The sequence below is a fragment of the Ornithorhynchus anatinus genome, chromosome X5, assembly GCF_004115215.2.
Source record: "Ornithorhynchus anatinus isolate Pmale09 chromosome X5, mOrnAna1.pri.v4, whole genome shotgun sequence".
Taxonomy (NCBI): Eukaryota; Metazoa; Chordata; class Mammalia; order Monotremata; family Ornithorhynchidae; genus Ornithorhynchus; species Ornithorhynchus anatinus.
Window position 1 is genome coordinate 3408431 of NC_041753.1, and position 25233 is coordinate 3433663.

At 51.9% G+C, this 25233-nt stretch overlaps 2 protein-coding genes and 1 long non-coding RNA gene across 4 annotated transcripts in view; 1 reads left to right on the forward strand and 2 right to left on the reverse strand.

Moving 5' to 3' along the window:
* LOC103166817 overlaps positions 1-15540 on the reverse strand; it is a 41395-nt gene extending 25855 nt beyond the window's left edge. The window contains exon 1 of the mRNA XM_039910863.1: positions 15341-15540. Within this exon, the coding sequence (XP_039766797.1) occupies positions 15341-15401 (61 nt within the window). The 5' untranslated portion in view covers positions 15402-15540. The remainder of the gene's footprint in view (positions 1-15340) is intronic.
* Positions 15541-15651: 111 nt separating this feature from the next.
* LOC114808223 lies at positions 15652-20263 on the forward strand. The gene is made up of 3 exons (XR_003756069.1): positions 15652-15783; positions 18298-18537; positions 19984-20263. It is a non-coding gene; the product is annotated as an uncharacterized LOC114808223 (long non-coding RNA).
* Positions 20264-22336: 2073 nt separating this feature from the next.
* Positions 22337-25233, reverse strand: part of LOC103166193 (signaling lymphocytic activation molecule-like) — a 29759-nt gene continuing 26862 nt past the window's right edge. The window contains exons 5-7 of one of the 2 annotated variants that reach the window (XM_029056293.2): positions 24683-24744; positions 23750-23857; positions 22337-22919 (exon numbers count right to left, since the gene is read on the reverse strand). In XM_029056293.2, the coding sequence (XP_028912126.1) occupies positions 22869-22919; positions 23750-23857; positions 24683-24744 (221 nt within the window). In that variant the 3' untranslated portion in view covers positions 22337-22868. The remainder of the gene's footprint in view (positions 22920-23749; positions 23858-24682; positions 24745-25233) is intronic. The other variant, XM_029056294.2, reaches the window with a different exon arrangement.

A 25233-nucleotide genomic window follows, 5' to 3' on the forward strand; every position in this document is an offset into this window, starting at 1 on the left:
GTCAGTGAGGAGGCTGACACAGTAACAATAATAATAATAAAGGTATTTGTTAAGCGCTTACTATGTGCCCAGCGCTTTTCTAAGCGCTGGGGTAGATACAAGACAATCAGGTTGTCCCCCGTGAGGCTCACAGTCTTAATCCCCATTTTCCAGATGAGGGAACTGAGGCACAGAGAAATGACATAACTGGCCCAAGGTCACACAGCAGACAAGAGGCGGATCCGGAATTAGAACTCACGCCCTCTGGCTCCCAAGCCCGTGCTCTTTGCATTGAGCCACGCTCTTTCTCAATCAAGTAATGAAGGTGGGAGAGGATAAGTGCTTTGATGAACATAATAGTAATTATGGTACTTGTTAAGCTCTTACTAGGTGCCAAGCACTGTTCTAAGCACTGGGTTAGATACAAGTTAATCAGGTTGGATGCAGTCCCTGTCCCACATGGGGTTCACAGTCTTCATCCCCATTTTACAGGTGAGGTAACTGAAGTACAGAGGAGTGAAGTGACTTATCCAAGGTCGCACAGCAGATGAGTGGTGGAGCTGGGATTAGAACCCAGGTCCTTCTGACCCCCAGGCCCCTGTTGTATCCACTAAGCCACGTGCTCTCGCCAACGATGGTGGTGGATTCTCCTGTAGACCGCGAGTCTTCCATGTGGGACAGGGCCGGGCCCCACCCGATCTTCTTATCGCTGCCCCAGTGCTTAGCACCGCGCTTCGCAAAAGTAGGTGCTGAACCAATCCCACCATTCTTATCATGACAGTACTATGCAGGGGGCGCTCAGTAATCGATGGTATTTATTGAGTGCTTACTGGGTACACAGCACTGTCCTAAGCACTTGGAAGTAGCCTGGTCTAGAGGATAGAGCATGAGGCCTGGGAATCAGAAGGACCTGAGTTCTAATGCCGGCTTGCCACTCGTCTGCTGTGTGACCTCGGGCAAATCGCTTCTCTTCTCTGGGCCTCAGTTGTCTCATCTGTAAAATGGGGATTAAGACTGTGAGCCTCATGCGGGACAGGGACTGTGTCCAACTCGATTTGCTTGCATAAAACTTAGAATGGCAACTTAGAACGGCGCTTGGCATGTAGTAGACGCTTTATAAGTACCTTAATGATCATTTTTTTTAACGCGACACAGCGCCATGCCCATCCCAGAAGCAGCGTGACTTAGTGGAAAGAGCATGGGCTTGGAAGTCAGAGGTCATGGGTTCTAATCCTGTCACAATACAAAGAAGAACCTCATTTTGCAGAACAAGACCCGAAGCCAAGTCAAGTGACTCACCCAAGGTCATGGTGACTCAACCATTGCATTCAGTGGGGACGATTCATTCATTCATTCATTCATTCGTATTTATTGAGGGCTTACTATGTGCAGAACACTGTACTAAGCGCTTGGAATGTACAAATCGGTAACAGAGACAGTCCCTGCCCTTTAACGGGCTTACAGTCTAATCTGGGGAGACGGACAGACAAGAACAATAGCAAATAAATAGAATCAAGGTGATGTACATCTCATTAACAAAATAAATAGGGTAATGAAAATATATACAGTTGAGCGGAGGAGTACAGTGCTGAGGGGAGGGGAAGGGAGAGGGGGAGGAGCAGAGGGAAAGGGGGCAAAAGAGGGTTTAGCTGCGGAGAGGTGAAGGGGGTGGTAGAGGGAGCAGAGGGAAAAGGGGAGTTCAGTCTGGGAAGGCCTCTTGGAGGAAGTGAGCTTTAAGTAGGGTTTTGAAGAGGGGAAGAGAATTAGTTTGACGGAGGTGAGGAGGGAGTGCATTCCAGGACCGTGGGAGGACGTGGACCAGGGGTCGACGGCGGGATAGGCGAGAAAGGGGGACGGTGAGGAGGTGGGCGGCGGAGGAGCGGAGCGTGCGGGGTGGGCAGTGGAAAGAGAGAAGGGAGGAGAGGTAGGAGGGGGCAAGGTGGTGGAGAGCCTCGAAGCCTAGAGTGGGAATGAGGTAGTGTGAGACGATGGTTTAGAGACCGGTGGTCCGGTCCTTGCATGGCTCAGCCCCGAGAACGGGGCTGTTGGTCACTAACGATCCCTGATTTGCTGAGGTCCATACCAATGGAACCCTCCCCGCAACCGACTCACGACGACTTCCTCTTTCCATTCGGTCGCTTCCTCTTCTCGTGTCAAGCCTGAGACGCCCCTGCACAACTTGGTTCCAGGAGGACTTTTCCTTCCGCCGCTCGAGAAGGGGACGATGCTTCCGGATTTCAGATTCCCCTCTTTTCTCACCCCTCCTCCAAACCCCCAAAGTGCTATCAATTGATCAATCAATCAATGGTATTGAGGGCTTACTGTGTGCTAATCACTGTCCTGAGCACTTGGGAGAGTACATTATAAGAGAGTTGGGTTTTTCTAAGGTATTTAAGTGCTTACTTTACAGTACAGTGCTCTGCACACATTATAAGAGAGGGTTTTTTTAAATGGTATTTGTTAAGTGCTTACTATATGCCAGACCCTGTCTATCCTCTAGACTGCAAGCTTGTTGTGGGCAGGGAATGTGTCTGTTTATCCTTCTCTCCCGGACGCTTAGTACAGTGCTCTGCACACAGTAAGCGCTCAACAAATGCGATTGACTGATTAAGATCTGGGGTAGGCACAGCTAATCGAGTTGGACGCAGTCCGTGTCCCATCCGGGGTTCGTGGTCTTAATCCCCATTTTCCAGATGAGGAAACTGAGTCACAGAGAATTTAAGTCACAGAGAATTAAAGTGAATTACCCCGCATCACACATTGGACAAGTGGGGGAGTCGGGATTAGAATCTAGGTCCTTCTGACTCCCAGGCTAGTGCTCCGTCCACTGGGCCACACTGTTTCTCCGAGTTGGTAGAAGTGTTCTCTGACCACGAGGACCCAACGGCCTAAAAGAGGAGCCCAGGAAGAGCTAGGTGGTCCTTCAGTCAATCGATTATATTTATTGAGCGTTTACTGTATGCGGAGCACTGTTCTAAGCGCTTGGGAAAGTACGACACTTCCGAAGGACAAACCAAAGGGCCCCTTTTGTCTGTCCACCTTCCCCTTTCCTCCTCCTAGAATCAGTCAATTGTATTTATTGAGCGCTTACAGTGTGCAGAGCACTGTACTGGGAGAGTCTTTTCTTGTCTTACGCCGTCGAGTCGTTTCCGACCCCTGGCATCCCCATGGAAACATCTCTTCCAGAATGCCCCACCTCCACCTGTGATCGTTCTGCTATTTGATCCACAGAGTTGGTGAAAATCGGAAGTGGTTCACCACTACCTCCTTCTGCCGGGTAAACAAGTCTCCATCCTTGACTCTTTCCCCTGACGCTGCTGCCCAGAGCAGATGAATTTTGAGTGGTAGCAGATGGCCCGCCACTCACTATCCACTGCCCAAACTAGGAAAAGAACAATTAGGCCTCTGCCAGACTCTCCCTCCCGTAACCGAGACTGGTAGGGGACTGGAAACTCTCCAGGTGCCATCCTGAGAGGGCCTTGGGAGAGGACAACGTAACAATGCATCAGACACGTTCCCTGCCCACCGCGAGTTTACGGCGGGAGACAGACATTAATAGAAATAGAAAAATGACAGATGTGGACATCATTAGTGCTGTGGGGCTGGGAGGGGAGGATGAATAAAGAGAGCAAGTCAGGGTGACGCAGAAGGAAGTGGGAGAAGAGGAAAGGGGGGGCTTAGGAAAGGCAGGCCTCCCTCTCCCCCAACCCGCCAGCCCCCCAAGGACAAAGCGGAGCTTCTGGAGAGGACGGATTTGGCTGCCGATTCATCGTGGTCACTTTCCGTCCCCTCTGTGCTGGTCGATAAGGACGATAACGATGGTGCCATCGTTATTATTACTTGTCCAAACTCACACAGCAGACAAGTCGGTCTGTTGTACTTTTTGAGGGCTTACTGTGGGCAGAGCACTGTACTAAGCGCTTGGGAGAGGACAATATAACAATGAACACATTTGCTGCCCTCTATGAGCTTACCGGGGCGGAGCCAGGATAATAATAATTATAATGATGGTATGCGATAAGTACTTACTATGTGCCAAGCACTGTTCTAAGCATGGAAAACCTAGCTCCTTCTGACTCTCAGGCCTGGGGTCTATCCACTAGGCCATGCTACTTCTCTCTTTGGGCTTGAGTAACTCTGTCCTAACCACCCCCGCCTCCATCCTGCCACGTCCTGAAAAATCCCCAATTTTCTCTCACAATGACCGTCTGTCTTAGTAAGAAAGGCCTTTGAGAGTCTGGGCTGAATCCTCTTTCAGGAGAAAAGCCACAGGTTATTTCAGAGTTAGTTTTGTTCCCTCTTTGAGACCTCTGGGGGTTCTTCCAGAGGAGAGGGGGTAGAGGGGGATGTTCAGGCAGCCCCCAACCTCCTGGGCTGGAGGAGTGAGGGAAGTGAATTATGTGAGGGGAGAAGTGATTTGACCAAGGTCACACAGAAGTAGGCAGCAGCATGATGCAGTGGATAGAGCACGAGCCTGGGAGACAGAAAGTCATGGGTTCAAACTCCGGTTCCTCACTTTATCTGCTGTGTGACCTTGGGCAGGTCACGTCTCTTCTCTGGACCTAAGTTACCACATCTGTAAAATGGGGATTGAGACCGTGAGCCCCATATGGGATAGGGATCGTGTCAATTTGCTTGTATTCGCCCCAGCACTTAGTACAGTGCCCTGCACGTAGTAAGCGCTTAACAAATACCATAAAAATAATAATTGTTATTATTATTATGAAGAGGTAGAGACAGAATTAGAAGCCTTAACCTTCTGACTCCCAGGCTCATGCTTTATCCACTAGGCCATACTGTGTGGCCTAGGAGAAAAATCATGGGAGTGAGAGACAGGAGCTTTGCATTTGAAGCCTAGCTTTGCCCCCGGCCTGCTGCGAGGCCTTGACTCCTTGGACTGTCCTCTCATCTGTAAAATGGGGGTGCAACACCTGTTCTCCCTCCTTCTGAGACTGGGGGCCCCAGGTGGGTTGGGAACCATATCCAACCCCATCAACCCGGATCGTAACGATCTCACCTGTCTCGCTGCCGACCCCCGGCCCATATCCTACCTCTGGCCTGGAACACCCTTCCTCCTCAGATCCGCCAAACGATCACTCTTCAAGGTCCTACTGAAGGCTCACCTCCTCCAAGAGGCCTTCTCAGACTAAGCCCCCTTTTCCTCAGCTCCCCCTCCCCTGCGCATCGCCTCGACTCGCTCCCTTTGCTCTTCCCCCCACTCCCCTCCCCACAGCACTTATGTAAAGGGTTTATAATTCTATTTATTTATAATGATGCCCCTTTACTTCCTTTGATGTGCGTATATCTATAATTCTATTTATTTATAGTGATGCCTGTTTACTTGTTTTGATGTCTGTCTCCCCCCCTTCTAGACTAATAAGCCCGGTGTGGGCGGGAATTGTCTCTCTTTATTGCTGTGTGTACTTTTCAAACGCTTAGCACAGCGCTCTGCACACAGTAAGCACTCAAAATAAGAGAAGGAGTGTGGCTTAGCGGAAAGAGCACCGGCTTGCGAGTCAGAGGCCTTGGGTTCTATTCCCGGCTCCGCCACTCGTCTGCTGCGGCCTTGGGCAAGCCACTTAACTTCTCTGTGGCTTAGTGACCTCATCTGGAAGATGGAGGTTAAGACCGTGAGCTCCACATGGGACAACCCATTGACCTTATATCTAACCCAGCGCTTAGAACAGTTTATTTATTTATTGTTCTATAATAATAAATAATCATTATCAGCGTATTTTTAAAGTGCTTACTATGTGCTGTGCTGTAATAAACAGATTATTTATTATTATTAATAAACACGAATGAATGAATAAGCTCTGTTCGGGGGTGGCGATTAGCTGCACGCCGCCCCCCCCAAATACCAGACCTCAGATCACACAAGTATTCACAGAAGTCCCCCTCCCCATTTCCGTCTTTAGCACCCCCGCTTCGCTTCACAATAATGGTGACAAAGATAGAGCCAGGTAGACACCTCGGAGTGTGAGGAACGATGGGGGTGCGGGCAACCGTCTCTCTTCCCGACTTCAAAGCCCCCCGAAAAACCCCCGCCTCTCATAAGCCCCGATTTCATGCCGTCGTCCCCATCACAGGCCGCCTTTAGCATTTCTGTTTTTTTTTTCCTAACCCAACCCTTAAGCGCTTAGTGCAGTGGTCTGCACACAGTAAGCGCTCGATAAATACGATTGAATGAGTGAACGAATCAAAGCCCCTGAGAAGAGATTAGTCACAGGCCCGATGGCTTCATTCCACTCACGTCTGAAAATGTCTGAAAGATTTTCCCCCATTCCAGTGGAAGCCCCTGACGTCAGGGAACTCATTCTGCACCTCCATTGAACTTTCCCTAGTGCTCAGTACAGTCCACGGCACCTATTGGACGCTCAGTAAATACCACCACCGTCCAAGGGCTAGGACAGTTAATTGCACCTAGTGGAATCCAATCAAGGCCCTTACTACAAACACCACCAGCCCTACCTGACTGCTCGAGTTCAGAGGCACCGACTCCCGGGGGGTGTAGTAGGTCGTCAGTCAATCGTACTTATTGAGCGCTTACTATGTGCAGAGCACTGTACTAAGCGCTTAGAATGGAGAGGTCAGTGGAGAGGGGAGATTCGGCGGGAGCCGACCGGGAGGTGCCCGGATGGGTCCAGAGGAAAGCCCGGGCTTCAGGGAATCAGGAGACTTGGGTTCTAATCTCGCCCCGCCAGTTGTCTGCCTCGTGACTTTGGACAAGTCACTTCCCTTCCCTGGGCATCAGTTCCATCATTTGTAAAATGGGGTTTCAATCCCTGTTCCCCCTCCTGCTGACAGTGTGAGCCACCACTGGGACCTGATTGGCTTGTATCTACCCCAGTGCTCAGTGTAGTGCTTGGCACACAGTAAGTGCTTAACGAATACCACTATTATCATTATGTCACCCCGAGCCCTATGTCACCCACTTTTAGCCATCTCTCGGAGTCACTTAGTCCAATTCAGCGTCCCCCCTCTGAAACAATCCCCGCCACAATGGGCTCACAGCCTAGACGGGGGGAGACAGACATCAAAATAAACAGGCATCAATATAAATAAATAGAATTAAGTTCTAATTATACATAATTATTATACATAAGTCCTGTGGGGCAGGAGGAAGAGCAAAGGGAGCGAGTCGAGGCGATGCACAGGGGTGGGGGAGCTGAGAAAAAAGAGGCTTAGTCTGGGAAGGCCTCTTGGAGAAGGTGAGCCTTCAATAGGGCTTTGATGAGAGGACGAGGGATTGTTTGGAGGATTTGAGGAGGGAGGGCGTTCCAGGACAGAGGTAGGACGGGGGCCAGGGGTCGACGGTGGGACAGGTGAAAAGGAGGCCCAGTGAAGAGGTCAGCGACACCAGAAGAGCAGAGTGTGGGCTGGACAAGGAGAGAACGGAGGTGAGGTAGGAACGGGCAAGGAGATGGACATCTTTGAAGCCAAGAGTGAGGAGTTTTTGCTTGACGCAGAGGTTGATAGGCAGCCACTGGAGATTTTTAAGGAAGGGGGTGACATGCCCTGAACGTTTCCGTAGAAAGATAATCCGGGCAGCGGAGTGAAGTATAGACTGAAGCGGGGACAGACAGGAGGTAGTTCAGAAAGGAGGCTGATGCAGTAATCCAGGTGGAGCAGGATGAGTGATTGCACTAACGTAGTAGCCGTTCGGATGGAGAGAAAAGGGCAGATCTTGGCGATGTTGTGAAGCTGAGACTGGCAGGTTTTGGCGTAGGATTGGATGTGTCGGGTGAACGAGAGAGCGAAGTCAAAGATGACACCAAGGTCTTGGGCTTGTGAGACGGGAAGCATGCTTGTGCCATCTACAGAGACGGGAAAGTTCCGGGGTCAAGGGGAGTAAGACACCTAGCCTGGGCACCGCTGATCGTTTTGCTTCTTTTGCTCATCCCGGGAGAGACTAAGAGCTGACAGCGTGCCGCACCCTGTGTGAAACGCTGGGGTCAGTGTGGGATCATCAGCTGGGACCCAATCCCTGGGCTTCCCGGGATAGCAGGGAATCTTCTGCCCATTTCCCAGATGAGGAAAGTATTTCAGCTCTCCTAGCTCCTCCCAACTCCCTGCTTCTAGTTCACTTGTCTACCAAGTGACCTTGGGTGAGTGGCTTCACTTCTCTGTATCTGAATGTTATCTCCAGTATATATATATGAGGCAGCGTGGCTTAGTGGAGTGAGCCCGGGCTTGGGAGTTAAAGGTCGTGCGTTCTAATCCCGGCTCCGCCACTTGTCTGCTGTGTGACCTTGGGCAAGTCACTTAACTTCTCTGTGCCTCAGTTACCTCATCTGTGAAAATGGGGACTAAAAAATGTGAGCCCCACGTGGGACAATCTGATTACCCGGTATCTACCCCAGCTGAACAAATACCATAATTATTATTATATGGACACACACACACATATATATCCTCTAGACTGTAAGCTCGTTGAGGGCAGGGAATGTGTGTTTATTGTTGTATTGTACTTTCCCAAACGTTTAATACAGTGCTCTGCACCCAGTAAGCACTCAATAAATACAATTGAACAAATGAATGAACTTCTTTAGGCCTCAGTTCCCTCTTCTATGAAATGGAGAGTAAGGCCAGAAGCCCCATATGGGACAGGGACTGTGTCCAATCTGATTAGCTTGAATCTACCCCAGAGCTTTCTACTGTGCCTGGCACATAGCAAGCAGATAACAAATACCACATATAAGGAAAAAGAACCAGATGATTGCTAGTTCTGTAGAACTCTGAACAGCTGCTTCAGCTTCCCCTCTCCACTTCGCTTCAAGACATCAGACCCCCTTCCCTACTTGTAAAGTTTCATAATAATAATAATAATAATGTTGGTATCTGTTAAGCGCTTACTATGTGCAGAGCACTGTTCTAAGCGCTGGGGTAGATACAGGGTCATCAGATTGTCCCACGTGAGGCTCACAGTCTTAATCCCCATTTTACGGATGAGGGAACTGAGGCCCAGAGAAGTGAAGTCACTCGCCCACAGTCACACAGCTGACAAGTGGCAGAGCCGGGAGTCGAACTCATGACCTCTGACTCCGAAGCCCAGGCTCTTTCCACTGAGCCACGCAGCTTCCCTCAGGGAAGAGAGGGGTAACTCTCCATTCCAGCAAAGAGCTGACAATAAATCCCTTATGGTCTTTACAAACGGCTGAGTGACCTAGAGCAGTAAACACGAGATTGGGAGTCAGGAGACCCGCGTTCGAATCCCAGCTCGGCCAATGGCCTGCTGCGTGACCTCGGGTGAGTCTCTACACTTCTCTGGGGATCGGTTCTCTGATCTGCAAATGTGTTTTCCCTTCCCCTGGGACTGTGAGCTCAATGTGGGACAGGGACTGAGTCTGATCTGATGGATCTTCTTTAGTAATGATGGCATCGGTGGAAAGACCCTTGGGCGTCAGAGGTCATGGGTTCGATTCCCGGCTCCGCCACTTGTCATCTGTGTGACTGTGGACAAGTCACTTCACTTCTCTGGGCCTCAGTTACCTCATCTGTAAAATGGGGATGAAGACTGTGAGCCTCACGTGGGACAACCTGATGACCCTGAATCTACCCCAGCGCTTAGAACAGTGCTCTGCATATAGTAAGCGCTTAACAAATACCAACATTATTATTACCTGGTATCTATTCCAGTGTTTAGCTTAGGGTTTGCCACATATCAATCAATCAGTCAATGGTGTTTGTTGAGCACCCACTTTGTGCAAAGCACTGTACTAAGCACTTGGGGTGTAGAGCAGAACAGAGTTGGGTAGACGCATTCCTTGTCCATAACGGCCTTCTGGTCTAGAGAGGGAGATGGACATTAATATTGATAATTAATATCTACTCCAGAGCTCAGCACAGATCAATCAGTGGTAATAATAGCAAATACCCAACTGTTATTATTAAGTACTTTCTATGTGCCAGGCACTGTACTAAGCGCTGGGGTGGTTACAAGCAAATCGGGTTGGATAGAGCCCCTGTCCTGCATGGGGCTCACAGTCTCAATCCCCATTTTACAGATGAGGCAACTGAGGCACAGAAAGGAAGTGACTTGCCCAAGGTATTTATTGAGCACTTACTGCACGCAGAGTACTGTACTAAACGTCTGGGAGTGCAAGGCATAACAGAGTTGGTTAAAAGTGTCCCCTGTCCGCTATCCCTGTCAGAGAAGCAGCGTGGCTCAGTGGAAAGAGCCCAGACTTGGGAATCAGAGGTCATGGGTTCGAGTCTGTAGGCAAGTCACTTCACTTCTCTGTGCCTCAGTCACCTCATCTGTAAAATGGGGATTAACTGTGAGCCTCATGTGGGACAACCTGATTACCTTGTATCTACCCCAGCGCTTAGAACAGTGCTCGGCACATAGTAAGCGCTTAACAAATACCAACATCATTATTATAGGTACATAAGTGCTGTGGGGTTGAAGGTGGGCTGAATATCAAGCAAAGAGCAAGTAGATGCTTTTTGTTTTATTTTTAAAAAAGATATTTGTTAAGCGCTTACCATGTACCAGTCACTGTACTAAGCGCTGGGGTAGAGAGTTCATCAGGATGGACACCGTCTCTGTCCCACGTGGGGCTTACAGTTTCGATCCCCATTTTACTGATAGGGAAACTGAGACCAAGAGAAGTGAAATGACTTGCCCAGAGTCATAGCAGGCAAGCGGCAGAGAGGGATGTTTTGAATCCCAGGTCTGTGCTCTCAAGCTGCCTGATTATTATCGATACAATTCCCTTTGTGGGAAAGGAACTTGATCCACTCTTGATGGTGTTGGATCTGGCTCCTTTCTAGACCGCGAACGAGCTCGCTGTGGGCAGGAAATGTGTCTGTTTACTGCTTTATTGGACTCTCCTAAGCGCTTAGTACAGTGCTCTGCGCACAGTAAGCCCTCAACAAATACAACTGAATGAATGAATGAATGAATGAATGAATGAATGAAAGAAGAGCACCCAGGGGTATAATAAGGTGCAGGCGCATAATAAATACCATCGGTACTGCTAGTCCAATTTCCTAAGCGCTGTGCCTACGCATTTGGTTCTGTATCTTTTAAGCACCTCTAGGCTGTAAACTCCTTGTGAGCAGGGAACGTGACTGCCAACTCTGCCGTATCGTACTCTCCCAAGCGCTTAGTACAGTGCTCTATACATAGTAAGCGCTCAATACATACCACCGATTGAGGATAGCCACCCCTCCCCCCAGCCCCAAAGTACGTATGTCCAGAATTCATTTTACATCTGTCTCCCCTTAAAAGCGCCCCATGGACAAATCTAACATCTCTGTTGCACTAAACTCCCCCAGCGTGGCGTAGTGGAAGGTCATGGGTTCTAATCCCGACGCTGGCACAGGTCTGCTGGGTGACCTTGGACAAATCACTTAACTTCTCTGCGCCTCAGTGACCTCATCTGTAAACTGGGAGCCCCACGTGAGGCAGGGACTGTGTCCAACCCGATTTGCTTCTATCCTCTCCAGCGCTTAGTACACTGCTTTGTACAGAGTAAGCACTTAACAAATACCATAATTATTATTAGTATCAGAGTGCTCTGCACAGTGAAAGTGCTCAATAAACACCACTGATGAGGATATTCATCACACCCTCAGCCCCAAAGGAAGTCCATAATTCGTTTTAACGAATGTCTCCCCAACTAGACTGTAAGCTCGTTGCGGGCAGGTAACGTGTCTGCCAGCTCTGTTGCCTCGTACTCTCCCAAGCGCTTAGCACAGCGCCCTGCGCACAGTGAGCGCCCAATAAATATCATCGATTGATTCATCTTAGACCGTGGGCCCCGCTTGGGACACGGCTTGGATCTGACCTGAATTCATTCACTCATTCGTATTTATAAAGCGTTTACTGTGTGCACAGCACTGGACTAAGCGCTTGGGAGAGTACGATATAACAATAAAAAGACACATTCCCCGCCCACAGAGAGCTCACGACTGTCTTCGCCCCCCAGAGTTTAGCACACTTCTTCACGTCAGTTTACTTGGGGAAACATCAAAGAAAGAAGCAAAAAGAAGAAACGAAAAAATCGTTTTTAGCCAGACAGGGAGAGAGACCGATCCCACTGGGGTAGGAGGGTCAGAGCACATAACGGATCCAGAAACTCAAGCGGCCTCTGGCACGATCCGGGGAGACGCCCCTCCCCAGCCCCCCGAATCCTTCTCCTTGGGGAGTGGCATAAGTGCTTTGAGATCTTGGAAGCAAAGTAAGAGAGATGGAAAGGGTAAGCTCTCTGTGGGCGGGGAACGTGTCAATTTCCTTAAGAAGTAGTGTAGCCTAGTGGATAGAGCCCAGGCCTGGGAGTCAGAAGGACCTGACTTGTCCTTGGTCTGCTGTGTGACCTTGGACAAGTCAATTCCCTTCTCCGGGCCTCATTTTCCTCATCTGTAAAATGGGGATTAAGAACGGGAGCCCCGTGTGGGACGTGGACTGTGCCCAACCTGATTAGTTTAGATGGAGTGCTTACCGGATGCCTTTAAAAAACCAAAACACTCAAATCTCTCTTGTACTGGCCTCACCTAAGCGCCCCGTCCAGTGCCCCGTCCAGAGCGAGCGCTCAGTAAATACCATGATGTCGGTTGGTTCTTCTGCCTTGGGGGAGTGGAGTCTTCAGTCAACTGCTCATTCGCTCAGTCGTATTTATTGAGCGCGAACTGGACGAGGAACACCGTACTAAGCACATGGGAGAGTCCAATTTAACAATAAACAGACATATTCCCCGCCCACAGTGAGCTTACGTCTAGAGGGGGAGACAGACATGAATAGAAATAAAGAAATGACAGAGATGGACATAAGAGATGGGGGTGGGAGAGGGATGAATAAATAATAATAATAATGTTGGTATTTGTTAAGCGCGCTGGGGTAGATACAGGGTCATGAGGTTGTCCCACGTGAGGCTGACAGTTAATCCCCATTTTACAGATGAGGTTACTGAGGCACAGAGAAGTTAAGTGACTTGCCCACAGTCACACAGCTGACAAATGGCAGAGTCGGAATAAAGGGAGCAAGTCAGGGGGACGCAGAAGAGGAAAGGAGGGTTTAGGCAAGGAAGGCCTCTTGGAGGAGATGGGCCTTCAATAGGCTCTGAAGGTGGGGAGAATCACTCTCTGTCCGATATGGAGAGGGAGGTCATTCCAGGCCAGAGGCAGGACGTGGGTGAGAGGTCGGCGGTTAGTAGGGATTAGGGGTCGGCTGGGGGTGTTTTGGAAAGTTCCAGGGCGATATTTTCATTTCTAGTTCTGAATCACGTCCGACCCCCCATATTTTCCCTCCGCTCCCCCTCAACCCCCCCCCCCCCCCGTGGGGACAGTCCCTCCTCGGTGATGGTCCCTCACCAAGACCTTTCAGACTTGGCGTGGTCAGGAAATATGCCTCTCTATAATAATAACAATGGTATTTGTTAAGCGCTTAGAACTGTGCTCAGAGCTTAGAACAGTGCTTGGCACATAGTAAGCGCTTAACAAATATTATGTGCCAAACACTGTTCTAAGCGCTGGGGTAGATACAAGGTAATCAGGTTGCCCCACGTAGGACTCACGGTCCTAGTTCCCATTTTACAGTTGAGGTCACTGAGGTCCAGAGAAGTTAAGTGACTTGCCCAAGGTCACACGGTTGATACGTGGCAGAGCCGGGATTAGAATCCGTGATCTCCGACTCCCAAGCCCGGGCTTTTTCCACTAAACCACTGCTGCTTCTCTATTATCCTCTCCCAAGCGCTTAGCACAGTGTTCTGTACCCAGACAGAGCTCGGTGAATACCGATTGACCGATCTTCAGAGAGCGGGTCTCTCTCTGCTGCATCGAAACACTGACGGCTCTCAGAGCAACCAGAGGAGCTGCTCTTTGCTCTCCCCAGCGCTCAGTACAGTGCTCTGCACACAGGAAACGGCACTGATTGATTGGGATATAAGAAGGGACCCCAGGCACAGTGCTTAGCACAGTGCTTAGCAAGTAGCAGGTGCGTATTCAATCCCATTTCCAATACACAAGGAGCCGGAGAACTTAGTAAGGGGTTTCGCTAACAATAAACACCTAATAAATACTGTTGCTATTACACACAACCACAGACACACACGCACAGTGGTTTGTACAGTGTTTTGCACACAGTAAGCTAATTATACTAATAACCTTGGCATTTGTTAAGCGCTTACTATGTGCCAAGCGCTGTTCTCAGCGCTGGGGTAGATACAAGGTAAACAGGTTGTCCCGGGGGGGGGGACTCACAGTCTTCATCCCCATTTTACAGATGCGGTCACCGAGGTCCAGAGAAGTGATGTGATTTGCCCAAAGTCACACAGCTGACAGGTGGAGGAGTCGGGATTAGAACCCATGATCTCTGACTCCTAAACCCGGGCTCTTTCTACTGAACCACGCCGCTTCTGCTACACACAGACAACCGTAGCACAGCGCTTCGCAAACAGTAGTCTTCCCTCTCCCCTCCCCATCGCCCCGACTCCCTCCCTTCGCTTTACGCCTCCCCCACCTCACAGTGCTTTTGTAAATATGCATACATTTATCATTATAATTCTATTAATTTTTATTAACGATGATTATAGAATCTATAATTCTATTTATGATATTGCTACCGATGCCTGTTTACTTGTTTCGATGTCTGTCTCCTCCCTTCTAGACTGTGAGCTTGTTGCAGATTGTCTCTGTTGCTGAATTGTACCCTCCCTAATATTCATAATAATAATGATGTTGGTATTTGTTAAGCGCTTACTCTGTGCAGAGCACTGTTCTAAGCGCTGGGATAGATACAGGGTAATCAGGTTGTCCCCTCTGGGGTTCACAATTAATCCCCATTTTACAGATGAGGTAACTGAGGCACAGAGAAGTGAAGTGACTTCCCTACAGTAGCTGACAAGTGGCAGAGCCGGGACTTGAACCCATGACCTCTGATTCCCAAGCCTGGGCTCTTTCCACTCAGCCACGCTGCTTAGTACAGTGCTCTGCACACATTAAGCGCTCAATAAATACGATTGAATGAAGGAAAGAAACAGTAGGTGCTTAATAAATACTGTTTCTGCTAAACGTAAACACGGAAATACAGCGTTTTGCAGGCTATTGCTACTTCACAGACACACAGCACGGTGCTTTGTAAATGACGGGTGCTCATTCACTCGTTCGTATCTATTGAGCGCCTACCGTGTGCAGAGCACTGTACTGAGCGCTTAGGAGAGTTCAACACAACAGAGTTAGCAAACATGTTTACAGGCTAGAAGGCGAGACGGACAAAAAGCTGAAAAAATAAAGGACGGTTATGGAAGTCAGCGCGGTGGGCTTGAGGGAGAGGAGGATAAAGGGGGCGAACAGAGACAGAGGGGTCGAGATGGGTTCCTGGGGAGGGGCCGGTGGAGGTGTGAGGCGGGGGGTTTACCTGAGCGTGGTTTCAGGGCCAGGAGCCAGATAGCTATGAGCCAAAGGCTGAGCGGAGACATCTCCTCGGTGGCCAGGTGGCTCTGGAAACCGCAGCGTGAGGTGGGGAGGAGATGGTCGATCGATCAATCAATCAGGACTCTTTACTGAGCGCTTTCTGAAGGCCGAGTATTCTCTTGTGGGCTGGTGCTTCGTTTCCTCTGAGCCCACCCACCCCCCCCCCCCCGCAAGGCCCAGCAGAAAAAAAAACACCCACTTCTGTCTCCTCCCTTCTAGCTTTCTCCCTCCTCTGGTAGGAGTGCCAACATACTCTAACAACTTTAGGGGAGGGCTTAGAGAGGGAGAGGTCCACGTCAGGCTATCCTGCCATCCATCTGGGGTACTGATTGAACACCTGACCCTATCCGGAGCACTGTCCTAGGCCTCTGGGAGAGCAGAGTGGAGGTAAGAATCAAGGCTTTTGCCCTCAAGACATTTCCAGGCTCACAAGAAGGAAAAGGGACAGGGGAGATGGAGGTAGTCGGTGGAGGGAGAAGCAGGATGAGAAAAGGAAAGAGAGAGAGTCCAAGGACGAGAGAGAGAAAAAATGAGAGGGAGGCAGAAGGGGGAGAGAGGCTGAGGAAGAGACAGGAAAAAAGAGGGAGATGGAGAATGAGAGAGGGAGAGAGGCAGAGGGAGGTAGAGAGAGACTGAGGATGAGGCAGAAAAAAGAGAGGGAGACGGAATGAGAGAGGAGAGAGAAAGAGAAGAGAGACTGAGGAAGAGACAGAGATAATAGGGAGACAGGATGAGAGAGGGAGAGGGAGAGATTGAAGAAGATACAGAAAAAGGGGAGACGGAATGAGAAAGAGGGAGAGACCGAGAAAGAGAGTAAAAAAGGAAATGAATGAGAAAGGGAGAGACACAGAGAGAGGGGGAGATTGAAGAAGATACAGAAAAGGGAGAGGAGATATAGAATGAGAGAGAAAGAGGGAGAACCACTGAGAAAAAGAGAATAAAAGAGGGGGACAAAGAACGAGGGAGGGAGACGGCGAGAGGAGCAATAGAGACAGGAAGAGAAAACAACATGAAGAGGGGAGAAAGAAAAAAGAGGAAGCAGAGCAGAAAGACGCGGAAACCTAAAGAAAACAAGACGGACGGGTGAAACAAGACAGAGACGGGGAGAAACAGAGAGAGCAGAGGCGGATTAAGCCCAACTCAATGGCGTTTTGGGGGATCCGGTGTAGACGGGCTTGCCCGAGACCTCCAGAAGGCACGGGGGAGAGAGAGTCTGGACCACATTCCGGCTGGACAGGTGGCGGCATTTGACGCCGAGCAGGTAGGGGAGCGGAGAGGGGCCGGGGCGAAGATCCCCAGGGCAAGGACCCTCCGAGTCCAGCAGGCTCCGGCAGTGGCTTCGTGGAGATACGCCCGGCCATGCCACCGGTCAGATGGGGTGCGGGGGGGAGGGCAGCCAAGGGCTCAGGTAGCCTGGCGCCCTCCTGTGGAGGCCACAGTGTGTGGGGGCTGGGGGGTGGGGGGTGGGGGGTCCCCCACCCCAGGAAGGAAGGGGAGGGGGAGGCAGATGGAGGAAGCCAAGCTGGGGCCCGTGGGAGGACCAGGAGCTGACTGAATCCAGGGAAAACCCGACCGGGTCGGAGCCTGGAAATCGACCTCATCCTCTCACCCCAGTAATAAAAATAATCACAGTGGGATCTTTTTGGAGCTTACTATGAGCCAGGCACTGTACTAAGCGCTGGAGGAGATTCATTCATTCATTCAGTGGTATTTATTGAGCGTTTGCGGTGTGCAGGGCGCTGTACTGAGGGCTTGGGGGACATAGCGACAGTAAACGGATACATTCCCTGCCCACAACGAGCTGAAGGTCTAGAACGGGAGACAGATAGTAATAGAAATCGATAAATGACATTATGGACGTAAGTGTTGGGGGGTTGGGAGGGGGGAAGAACAGAGGGAGCAAGTCGGGGTGAAGCAGAAGGGAGAGAGAGAAGAGGAATGGAGGGGCTTAGTCTGGGAAGGCCTCTTGGAGGAGATGTGCCCTCAATAGCGCTTTGAAGGAGAGGAGAGTCATTTTATGTCGGATCTGAGGGCGAGCGTTCAAACAAATCAGGTCGGACACGGTCCCTGTCCCTCGTGGGGCGCACAGTCTTAATCCCCCTTTTACAGATGAGGGAACTGAGGCCCAGAGAAGAGAAGTGACTCACCCAAGGTCACCAGGAGACAAGTGGCAGAGGCTAGTCCTTCTGACTGTCTAGCACTAAGCCAAGTGCAATTGATGGTATTTATGGAATGCTTCCCGTTTGCGGAGTACTGTACTAAGCGTTTGGGAGAATCCAGGGCAGCAGAGTTGGTAGACACACTTTTAGATGAGGAGACAGACATTCATATAGCAGTGCGATTATCATTTGCAAAAATCGGTACGTTTGGACTAGGGGACGGAACGTAGGCCTTGGAGACGGGAGATCTGTTTCTGTGGATTGTTGTGGCGACTCAGGGCAAGTCGTTTAACTTCTCTGGGACTTGGTTTCCTCATCCGTAAAATGGGGATAAAATGGACTGTGAGATCCGTGGATTGCAAAGCAGTGTGGCTTAGTGGCTAGAGCCCGGGCCTGGGAGTCAGAAGGACTTGGTTCTAAGCCCGGCTCCCTCACTTGTCTGCTGTGTGACCTTGGGCAAGTCACTTCATTTCTCTGGGCCTCAGTTCCCTCATCTGTAAAATGAGGATTAAGACTGTGTTTGCCTTTGTCTATGTGTGACAGGGACTGTGTCTAAGTACCCTAGCGCTTAGTACAGTGCCTGGGACACAGTAAGAGCTAACTCCTTATGGGCGGGGAACATATCTGTCAATTATATTGTGCTCTCCCAAGTGCTTCGTACAGTGCCCCGCACATTAGAAGAATTCAATAAATATCTTGGATTAACGAAATTGATTAACTGAAAATCATTTTATTAACAAAGAATATATATAAAAAAAGAAGTTGATCCCCACTGGGAAGATTCCCCTTCAATCCTGCTCCCAGCCCGACAATGCCCCCGAGGGGCGGGAAGATCCACTGTGACCCGGGGATGCTTGGTTGCCATGGATACCGGTGTGATGCAAGAACTGTGGTCCCTAGCACTGAAACAATGTTCCAGCGTCCGAAGCCCAGTCTGGAGGGGAAAGGGAAGAGATCAGTGAAAACTGGATGAAAAGGCACCGTGAGTCTCTCAGAAACCCAAGCGGAATTACCCCCAACAGCAGGGCCTAGTGGCCCAGAGAAGCAGCATGGTCTAGTGGTTAGAGCCCGGACCTGGGAGTCAGAGGACCTGGGTTCTTATCCTGACTCTGCCCCGTGTATGCTGCGTGACTTTGAACAAGTCATTTCACTTCTCTGGCCCTCCGTCACCTCATCTGTAATGATAATAATAACAACGATAATAATTGTGGTATTTGTGGAGCGCTTACTATGTGCCAGGCACTGTACTAAGCGCTGGGGTGGTTACAAGCAAATCGGGTTGGACACAGTCCCTTTTCCTTGTGGAGCTCAGTCTCAATCCCCATTTTACAGATGAGGGAACTGAGGCACAGAGAAGTGAAATGACTAGCCCAAGGTCACACGGCAGATAAGTGGCACAGCTGGGATCAGAGCTCATAAAAATACCATTATTATTATGATTATTCTTTGTGCCTCAGTTCCCTCATCTGCAAAATGGCAATTCACTACCCGTTTTCCTCGTGGGACCCGATTACCTTGGATTGGCCCCAGCGCTCGGTACAGTGCTTGACACATAGTAAGCGCTTACCACGTACCACTCTGCCCATTCCCCATCATCATGAGGCTACAAATACCCCCTTGGTGGCCCCCAATCCAGGCCCAGAAGCACCTTCACCCTGGACCTTCTCCCCTCAGTGAAACAGAAAGCCAAGGGGCGAGTCCCCCTTTTTTATATGGTATCTATTAAGCACTTTTAGGTGCCAGGCACCGTACTGAGCGCTAGGGTGGGTACAACCTAATCAGGTTGGACACCGTCCCTCTCCCACAAGGGGCTGTCAGGCTTAATTCCCAGTTTACAGGTGAGAGAACTGAGGCCCAGAGAAGTGAAGCTAATCTCCCAAGCAGATAAGAGACAGAGCGGGATTAGAACCCAGATCCGTCGGACTCCCAGGACCGGGCTGTGTCATTAATCGTATTTATTGAGCGCTTACTGTGTGCAGAGCACTGTACTAAGCGCTTGGAAAGTACAATTCGGCAACAAATAGAGATAATCCCTACCTAACAACGGGTTCTAGCCATTAGGCCGTGTTTGATTCCCTAGTCCTTAATGTGGTTCAGGTTCATTTCCAGGAGGCGGCAAAAATTCCCACCCGAATCCAGGCACCAGGGTCCCTCTCCCCCCCACCCCCCGACGCCCCCGGGACTCTCATTCTTCCAATTCTCGGGAAGCCTCGGGATTTTCCTAGCCCAGAACCCGGGAGCAATCTCAGTTCCCTCTCTTTACCCCTGCCGCGGTTGGATCCCTGTCAGAAGAGAACTCGAAACCCGAGCGAAATCCAAGCTGCTCTACAAAAGGTGGAGGGGGGGAGGGAGGCCAGGAGGCCTGGGGAGGGGGCGAGGGAAGGGCTGACGGGAAAATCACGGTCCCCTTTTCCTCATCTGTTCCAAGAACCTGGCTCGGCCTCCTCCGGGCGCCGGGCTCCGAGCGGGCCTCGGGAGGTTGGGACGAGAGGATGGACAGACGGAAGGATGGACGGGATCAGGGATACGCCTCCGCAGAACTCCGACAAGGCAAGTTTCAGGCCACTGGACTAAATCAATTTCTCTGGAGAGAAGGGATGGGTTAGGGGTGTCTTCTATATTACCGTCGTGGCCCACTCTCCCAAGCGCGTAGCACAGTGTTCTGCACACCGTGAGCGCTCAATAAATGCCACTGATCGATTGATTCTACATTGGAAGCTACTTGTGCGCAGGGAACGTGTCGACCAGTTCTGTTGTGTTGAACTCTCCTAAGCGCTGAAGCGCTTAACATATACTATAATAATAATAATGACTATTATTACAGTGCTCGGCACACAGTAAGCGCTCAGTAAATACGGTTGATTGATTGCTTCTAGACTGTAAGCTCCACGTGGGCAGGGAACCTGTCTACCGGTTCTGTTGTATTGAACCCTCCCAAGCGCTTAGTACAGTGCTCTGCACACAGTAGGTGCTCAGTAAATATCACTGGTCGACTGACGGATTGATTGATTCTAGACTGTAAGGTCCAAGGCTATGAACTCGTTGTGGGCAGGGAATGTGTCTGTTCGTTGTTATATTGTACTCCCCAAAGCGCTTAGTACAGTGCTTTGCACACAGTAAGCGCTCAATAAATACGTTTGAATGAATGTGGGCAGGGAACATGTCTACCAGCTGTGTTGTCTTGTACTCTCCCAACCGCTTAGTACGGTGCTCCTCACACCGTAAGCGCTCAATAAATGACGTCGATTGATTGACTGTGTCTGATCCGATATCCGATTATCGTGTATCTATCCCAACGCTTACCTCGGTGGCCCGGAGTCAGCAATCAACAAAGGTCGTTATCGTTATTATTTTTATTATCAGAGAAGCAGCATGGCCTAATGGAAGGAGCAGGGGCCTGGGAGTCAGAGGACCTGGGTTCTAATTCTGACTTTTCTACTTACCTACCGTGTGAGGGCAAGTCACTTAACTTCTCCGGGCCTCAGTTTCCTCATCTGCCCGATGTGGATTCAATACCTGTGCTCCCGCCTACTGTGAGGGCATGGAGGACCCGATTATCTTGCATCTACCCCAGCGCTTAGTACAGTGCTTGGCATAGAGTAAGTATTTAACAGATACCACTTTTATTATTATTATTCTCGTTCCTCTTTTCTCTGCTTCCCGATTTCCCTTCCCTCCCTTTTCAAGTCGTCCACGTGGCATAAGTACGGGGTGGTCGAGTGGCTAGAGCCAGGGCCTGGGAGTCAGGGGGACCTGGGTTCTAATCCCGACTCTGCCAGTCTTCTGCTGTGTGATCTTGGGCAAGTCGTTTCACTTCTCTGGGCCTCGGTTCCCTCATCTGTACAATGGGGATTAAGGCCATGAGTCCCATGTGGGACAGGGACTGCGTCCAACCCGATTAACTTGTAGCTGATTAGCTTGAGAAGGAGGAATCGCCTAGTGGACAGAGCCCAGGCCCGGTAGGCAGAAGGACCTGGGTTCTAATCTCTGCTTCTCCACTTGTCTGCCGTGTGACCTTGAACAAGTCACTTCTCTGGGCCTCAGTTCCCTCGTCCGTAAAATGAGAATTGAGACGGTGAGCCCCATGTGGGACAGGGACCGGTTCGACCCGATTATCTTGGATCTACCCCAGCGCTTAGAACAGTGCCTTAGTAAGCGCTTAACAAATACCACAGTTATCCTTATTATCACCTACCACGGTGCACGGCATATAGTCAGTTCTTAACAAATACCCCAATTTGTTATTTATTATCGTTATTCTGGTTTTTTTCTCCTCTCCTGGGCTTCCCCCGATTTCCCCCTCCGCCCCGTGAAGTACGATCTCGTGATGTAAGTGCTTCAAAATTCCCGGTACCGGAGGTAGCGATGGCGGGGATGGTGATGATCTGGGGGAGGTTAGGGGGGGAGGTGGCTGGAGGTGGGGGGAAGACCCGAAGGGTCTCTCCGCTACCCGCCGGGGCCCCGCCCCATGTGCCGGCCTCTACCTCTACGCCGGCAACGTGGGCGCTCCGGTCAGGGGGTAGGGCGGCCTAGTGGAGAGAGCTCTGAGTCAGGGGATCCGGATTCTAATCCCCCTAGGCCACTTTCCTGCTGTGTGTCCTCGGGGAAATCACCTCCCCCTTCTGGGCCTTCCCTTCTTCCTCTGTATAGTGGGGGCCAGCTCCCCGCCGCCCCTCCCTCATAGACGGAGGGGGGACCCCAGGGGGACGGACAGGGACTTTACCCCATCTGAGCTCTGGCCGCACCCCCCCCGCCCCCCGCGAGCGACGCCCCTCCGAAATCCCCCCAACCTCCAGAGGTCCCGCCCCATGACCCATCCCTTGATGGGTTGCTGCCGGGGCAGTTACTCCTCCCATTTCACGAGCGGGAACACCGAGGCCGAGAGAGGGAGCGTTGGGGCGTGGATCCTGGGTTCCAATTCCCATTCCCTTCTTGGCGGCTCGTCGCCCCACGGCGCCGGTGTCTCTGGGATACACTGGGGTGGGGGGTGGGGGAGCCGGAGGGGAGGCTCCGACCCCCTCCGCCCCGCCGGGGTCCCAAGTGTCTCCGGGCAGGATGGGCGAGGTCCTCAGCGGGCCCCGGGCCTCGGTCTTCCCCGTCTGTAAAACGGGCACAGCGCCCGGGCGCCCCACGGGTGGTCGTGGAGGGGCGTGCTCGCCTCCGGAGGACTACGAGGGGTGGGTAGGGTCGCTTGCTGGGAACGGGGAGAGCCCCCAGAGGGGCAGGGCGGTGGTGGCGGGACCCTGGGGGTTGGGGTCAAAGTTCACGAGGTCACGTAGGCCCTCCTGCGGATTCCCCGGGTCGGAGCGGGGGTCAGCTGGCCGGGTGCGTCACGCTGGCGTAAACCGTCATGGGGCTGCAGCTCTGGAAGGGACGGGGGGGCGACAAAGGGGACAGGAAGGATCTGTGAGCCGGGGAGGGACGGGGGGAGGATGCAGGAGGGACCTGCTCGAGTTGGGGGTGGGTGGGAGGGGAGTTAATCCCCTCCCTCGCTCTCCCCAGTCTCGACTGAGCCGGACGGCGTGGGCGGGCGGGAGTGGGATCGAGCCGGGAAGGCTTCCCGGGGGTGGCGGCGGAAGGTCAGGGAGGGTGGGAGGGAATGACAGGGGGAGAAGGAGGAGACGTCACTCAGGGAAGGCTTCCCGGAGGCAGGAGCGGGAAGGGCCTTGGGGAAGGACGGGTGGGAGGGAGTGGCAGGGGAAGGGCAGGCGGGATCCATCCGGGAGGGCTTCCCGGAGGCGGCAGCAGGAAGGGCCTTGGGGAAGGAGGGGTGGGCGGGAGGGAGGGGCAGGGAGGAAGGAATCTGCCCGCTAATTCTGTCGTGTTATCCTCTTCCGAGCGCTTAGTACGGCGTTTCGCGCATGTAAGTGCTCAATAAATATCACTGACTGATTGATGGGATGAGGGACGGAGCGGCTCGCGGAGTTCGCGTGTTGGCTCTCGGACCCGTGACAAGACCCGGAGGGGCTGGGATGCAACTGGGGGCTGTTTGAGGTGGGGTCCCCTGGGATTCCCATCCCTCCCTCCCCAAGCCCCTGCAGTTCTGACCCTCACCTCAGTGCCCCACCCCTGGGCACCGAGTTCGAATGCAGCCCCGAGGGAAAGGAACCGGATCGGTGGGAACGGCCTCCACCCCCACAGCTCCATCCGGGAAGGTGGGGGATTTTGGCGGGTGGGGGCGGGGGGTCCCATACCTGGGTGTGGGGCGGGGGCGGGGGCCCGGAGGGCTGCACGTCGGTGGCGGCCACGTAGATGGTAGAACACGGGTCCTTTTCCATGGGGGACTCTGGCTTCTTCTTGGACTGCGCGGAAAAGTCGAAGCTGGAGGAGACCCTCCTCTCACGGCCTCCCCCAGAGCTGAGCCGGGGCCCCCCTCCCCCCCGCTGCCCACCTCCCCCCCTTTGGAGGGCTTCGGAAAAGGATGGGATGAAGAGGAATTACTTATTATTTATTTAATGATGTTTGTTAAGCGCTTACTATGTGCCGCATACTGTTCTAAGCGCTGGGGTAGGTACAGGGTAATCAAGTTGTCCCACGTGGGACTCACGGTCTTAATCCCCCTTTTCCGGGTGAGGTAACTGAAGCACAGAGAAGTGAAATCACCTGCCCAAAGTCGCAGAGCTGATAAGTGGTGGAGTCGGGATTAGAACCCGCGACCTCTGAGTCCCAAGCCCGGGCCCTTGCCACTAAGCCACGCTGCTTCCTTCTTCTCATTCCTTTGTGGAAAGAGCCCGGGCTTGGGAGTCGGAGGATGTGGGTTCTAATCCCGGCCTCACCACTCGTCTGGTGTGTGACCTTAGGCAAGTCCCTTAACTTCTCTGTGCCTCAGTTCCCTCCTCTGTAAAATGGGGGTGAAGAGTGTGCGCCCCACGTGGGGCAACTTTATTACCTTGTATCTACCCCAGCGCTTAGAACACTGCTTGGCACATAGTAAGTGCTTAACAAATACCACTATTATTACTCTTATTCTCATTATTATTATTATTATTCGCCCAACACAGATCAAGGTTTGGGAATCTCAGGGCGTCCCCTCGTCCCCCCAACAACTGTTGGGGCTGCGGGGTGACGCTGGTCCCCTCCTTGGGAGTGGGTGGTCGCAGTGGGGGCGGGGGGTGGGGGGCACTTACAGGAGCCCTCTGCACCTGGGCGTAGATGGTGAGGACCGGAGGCTGGAAGTGGGCTGACTTGCCTGCGGAAGAAAGCCCACCATGGTGGAGGTAAAGAAGTAGCCAGTGGGGGGGTGGGGAGGGGAGGCGGGGGGCAATTCCTCAGACTCAGGTGTGGGCTGGGGGTTCGGTGGTGGGGGGAGTCCAAGCCATCACCGGGGCTGAAGAAGGGAAGCAAGGGGTCATCCTGGCTCCAAAGGTCAGAACTTGGAGCATGTGCGTGGAAAGTGGAAGGGGACCTCCAACGCACATGCTCTCTAGACTGTAAACTCACTGCGGGCAGGGACCGTGCCTGTTGATTGTTATATCGGACCCTCCTCAGCGCTTATTACAGTGCTCTGAACACAGTAACCTGACGTCCTGAGCCCCCCCAGACCTCAGGCTCCACGGAGGCCCTATCGTAAATACTAATAATAGTGTGGGCGTTTGTTAAGCGCTTACTATGTGCCGAACACTGTTCTAAGCGCTGGGGTAGATACAGGGTCATCAGGTTGTCCCTCGTGAGGCTCACG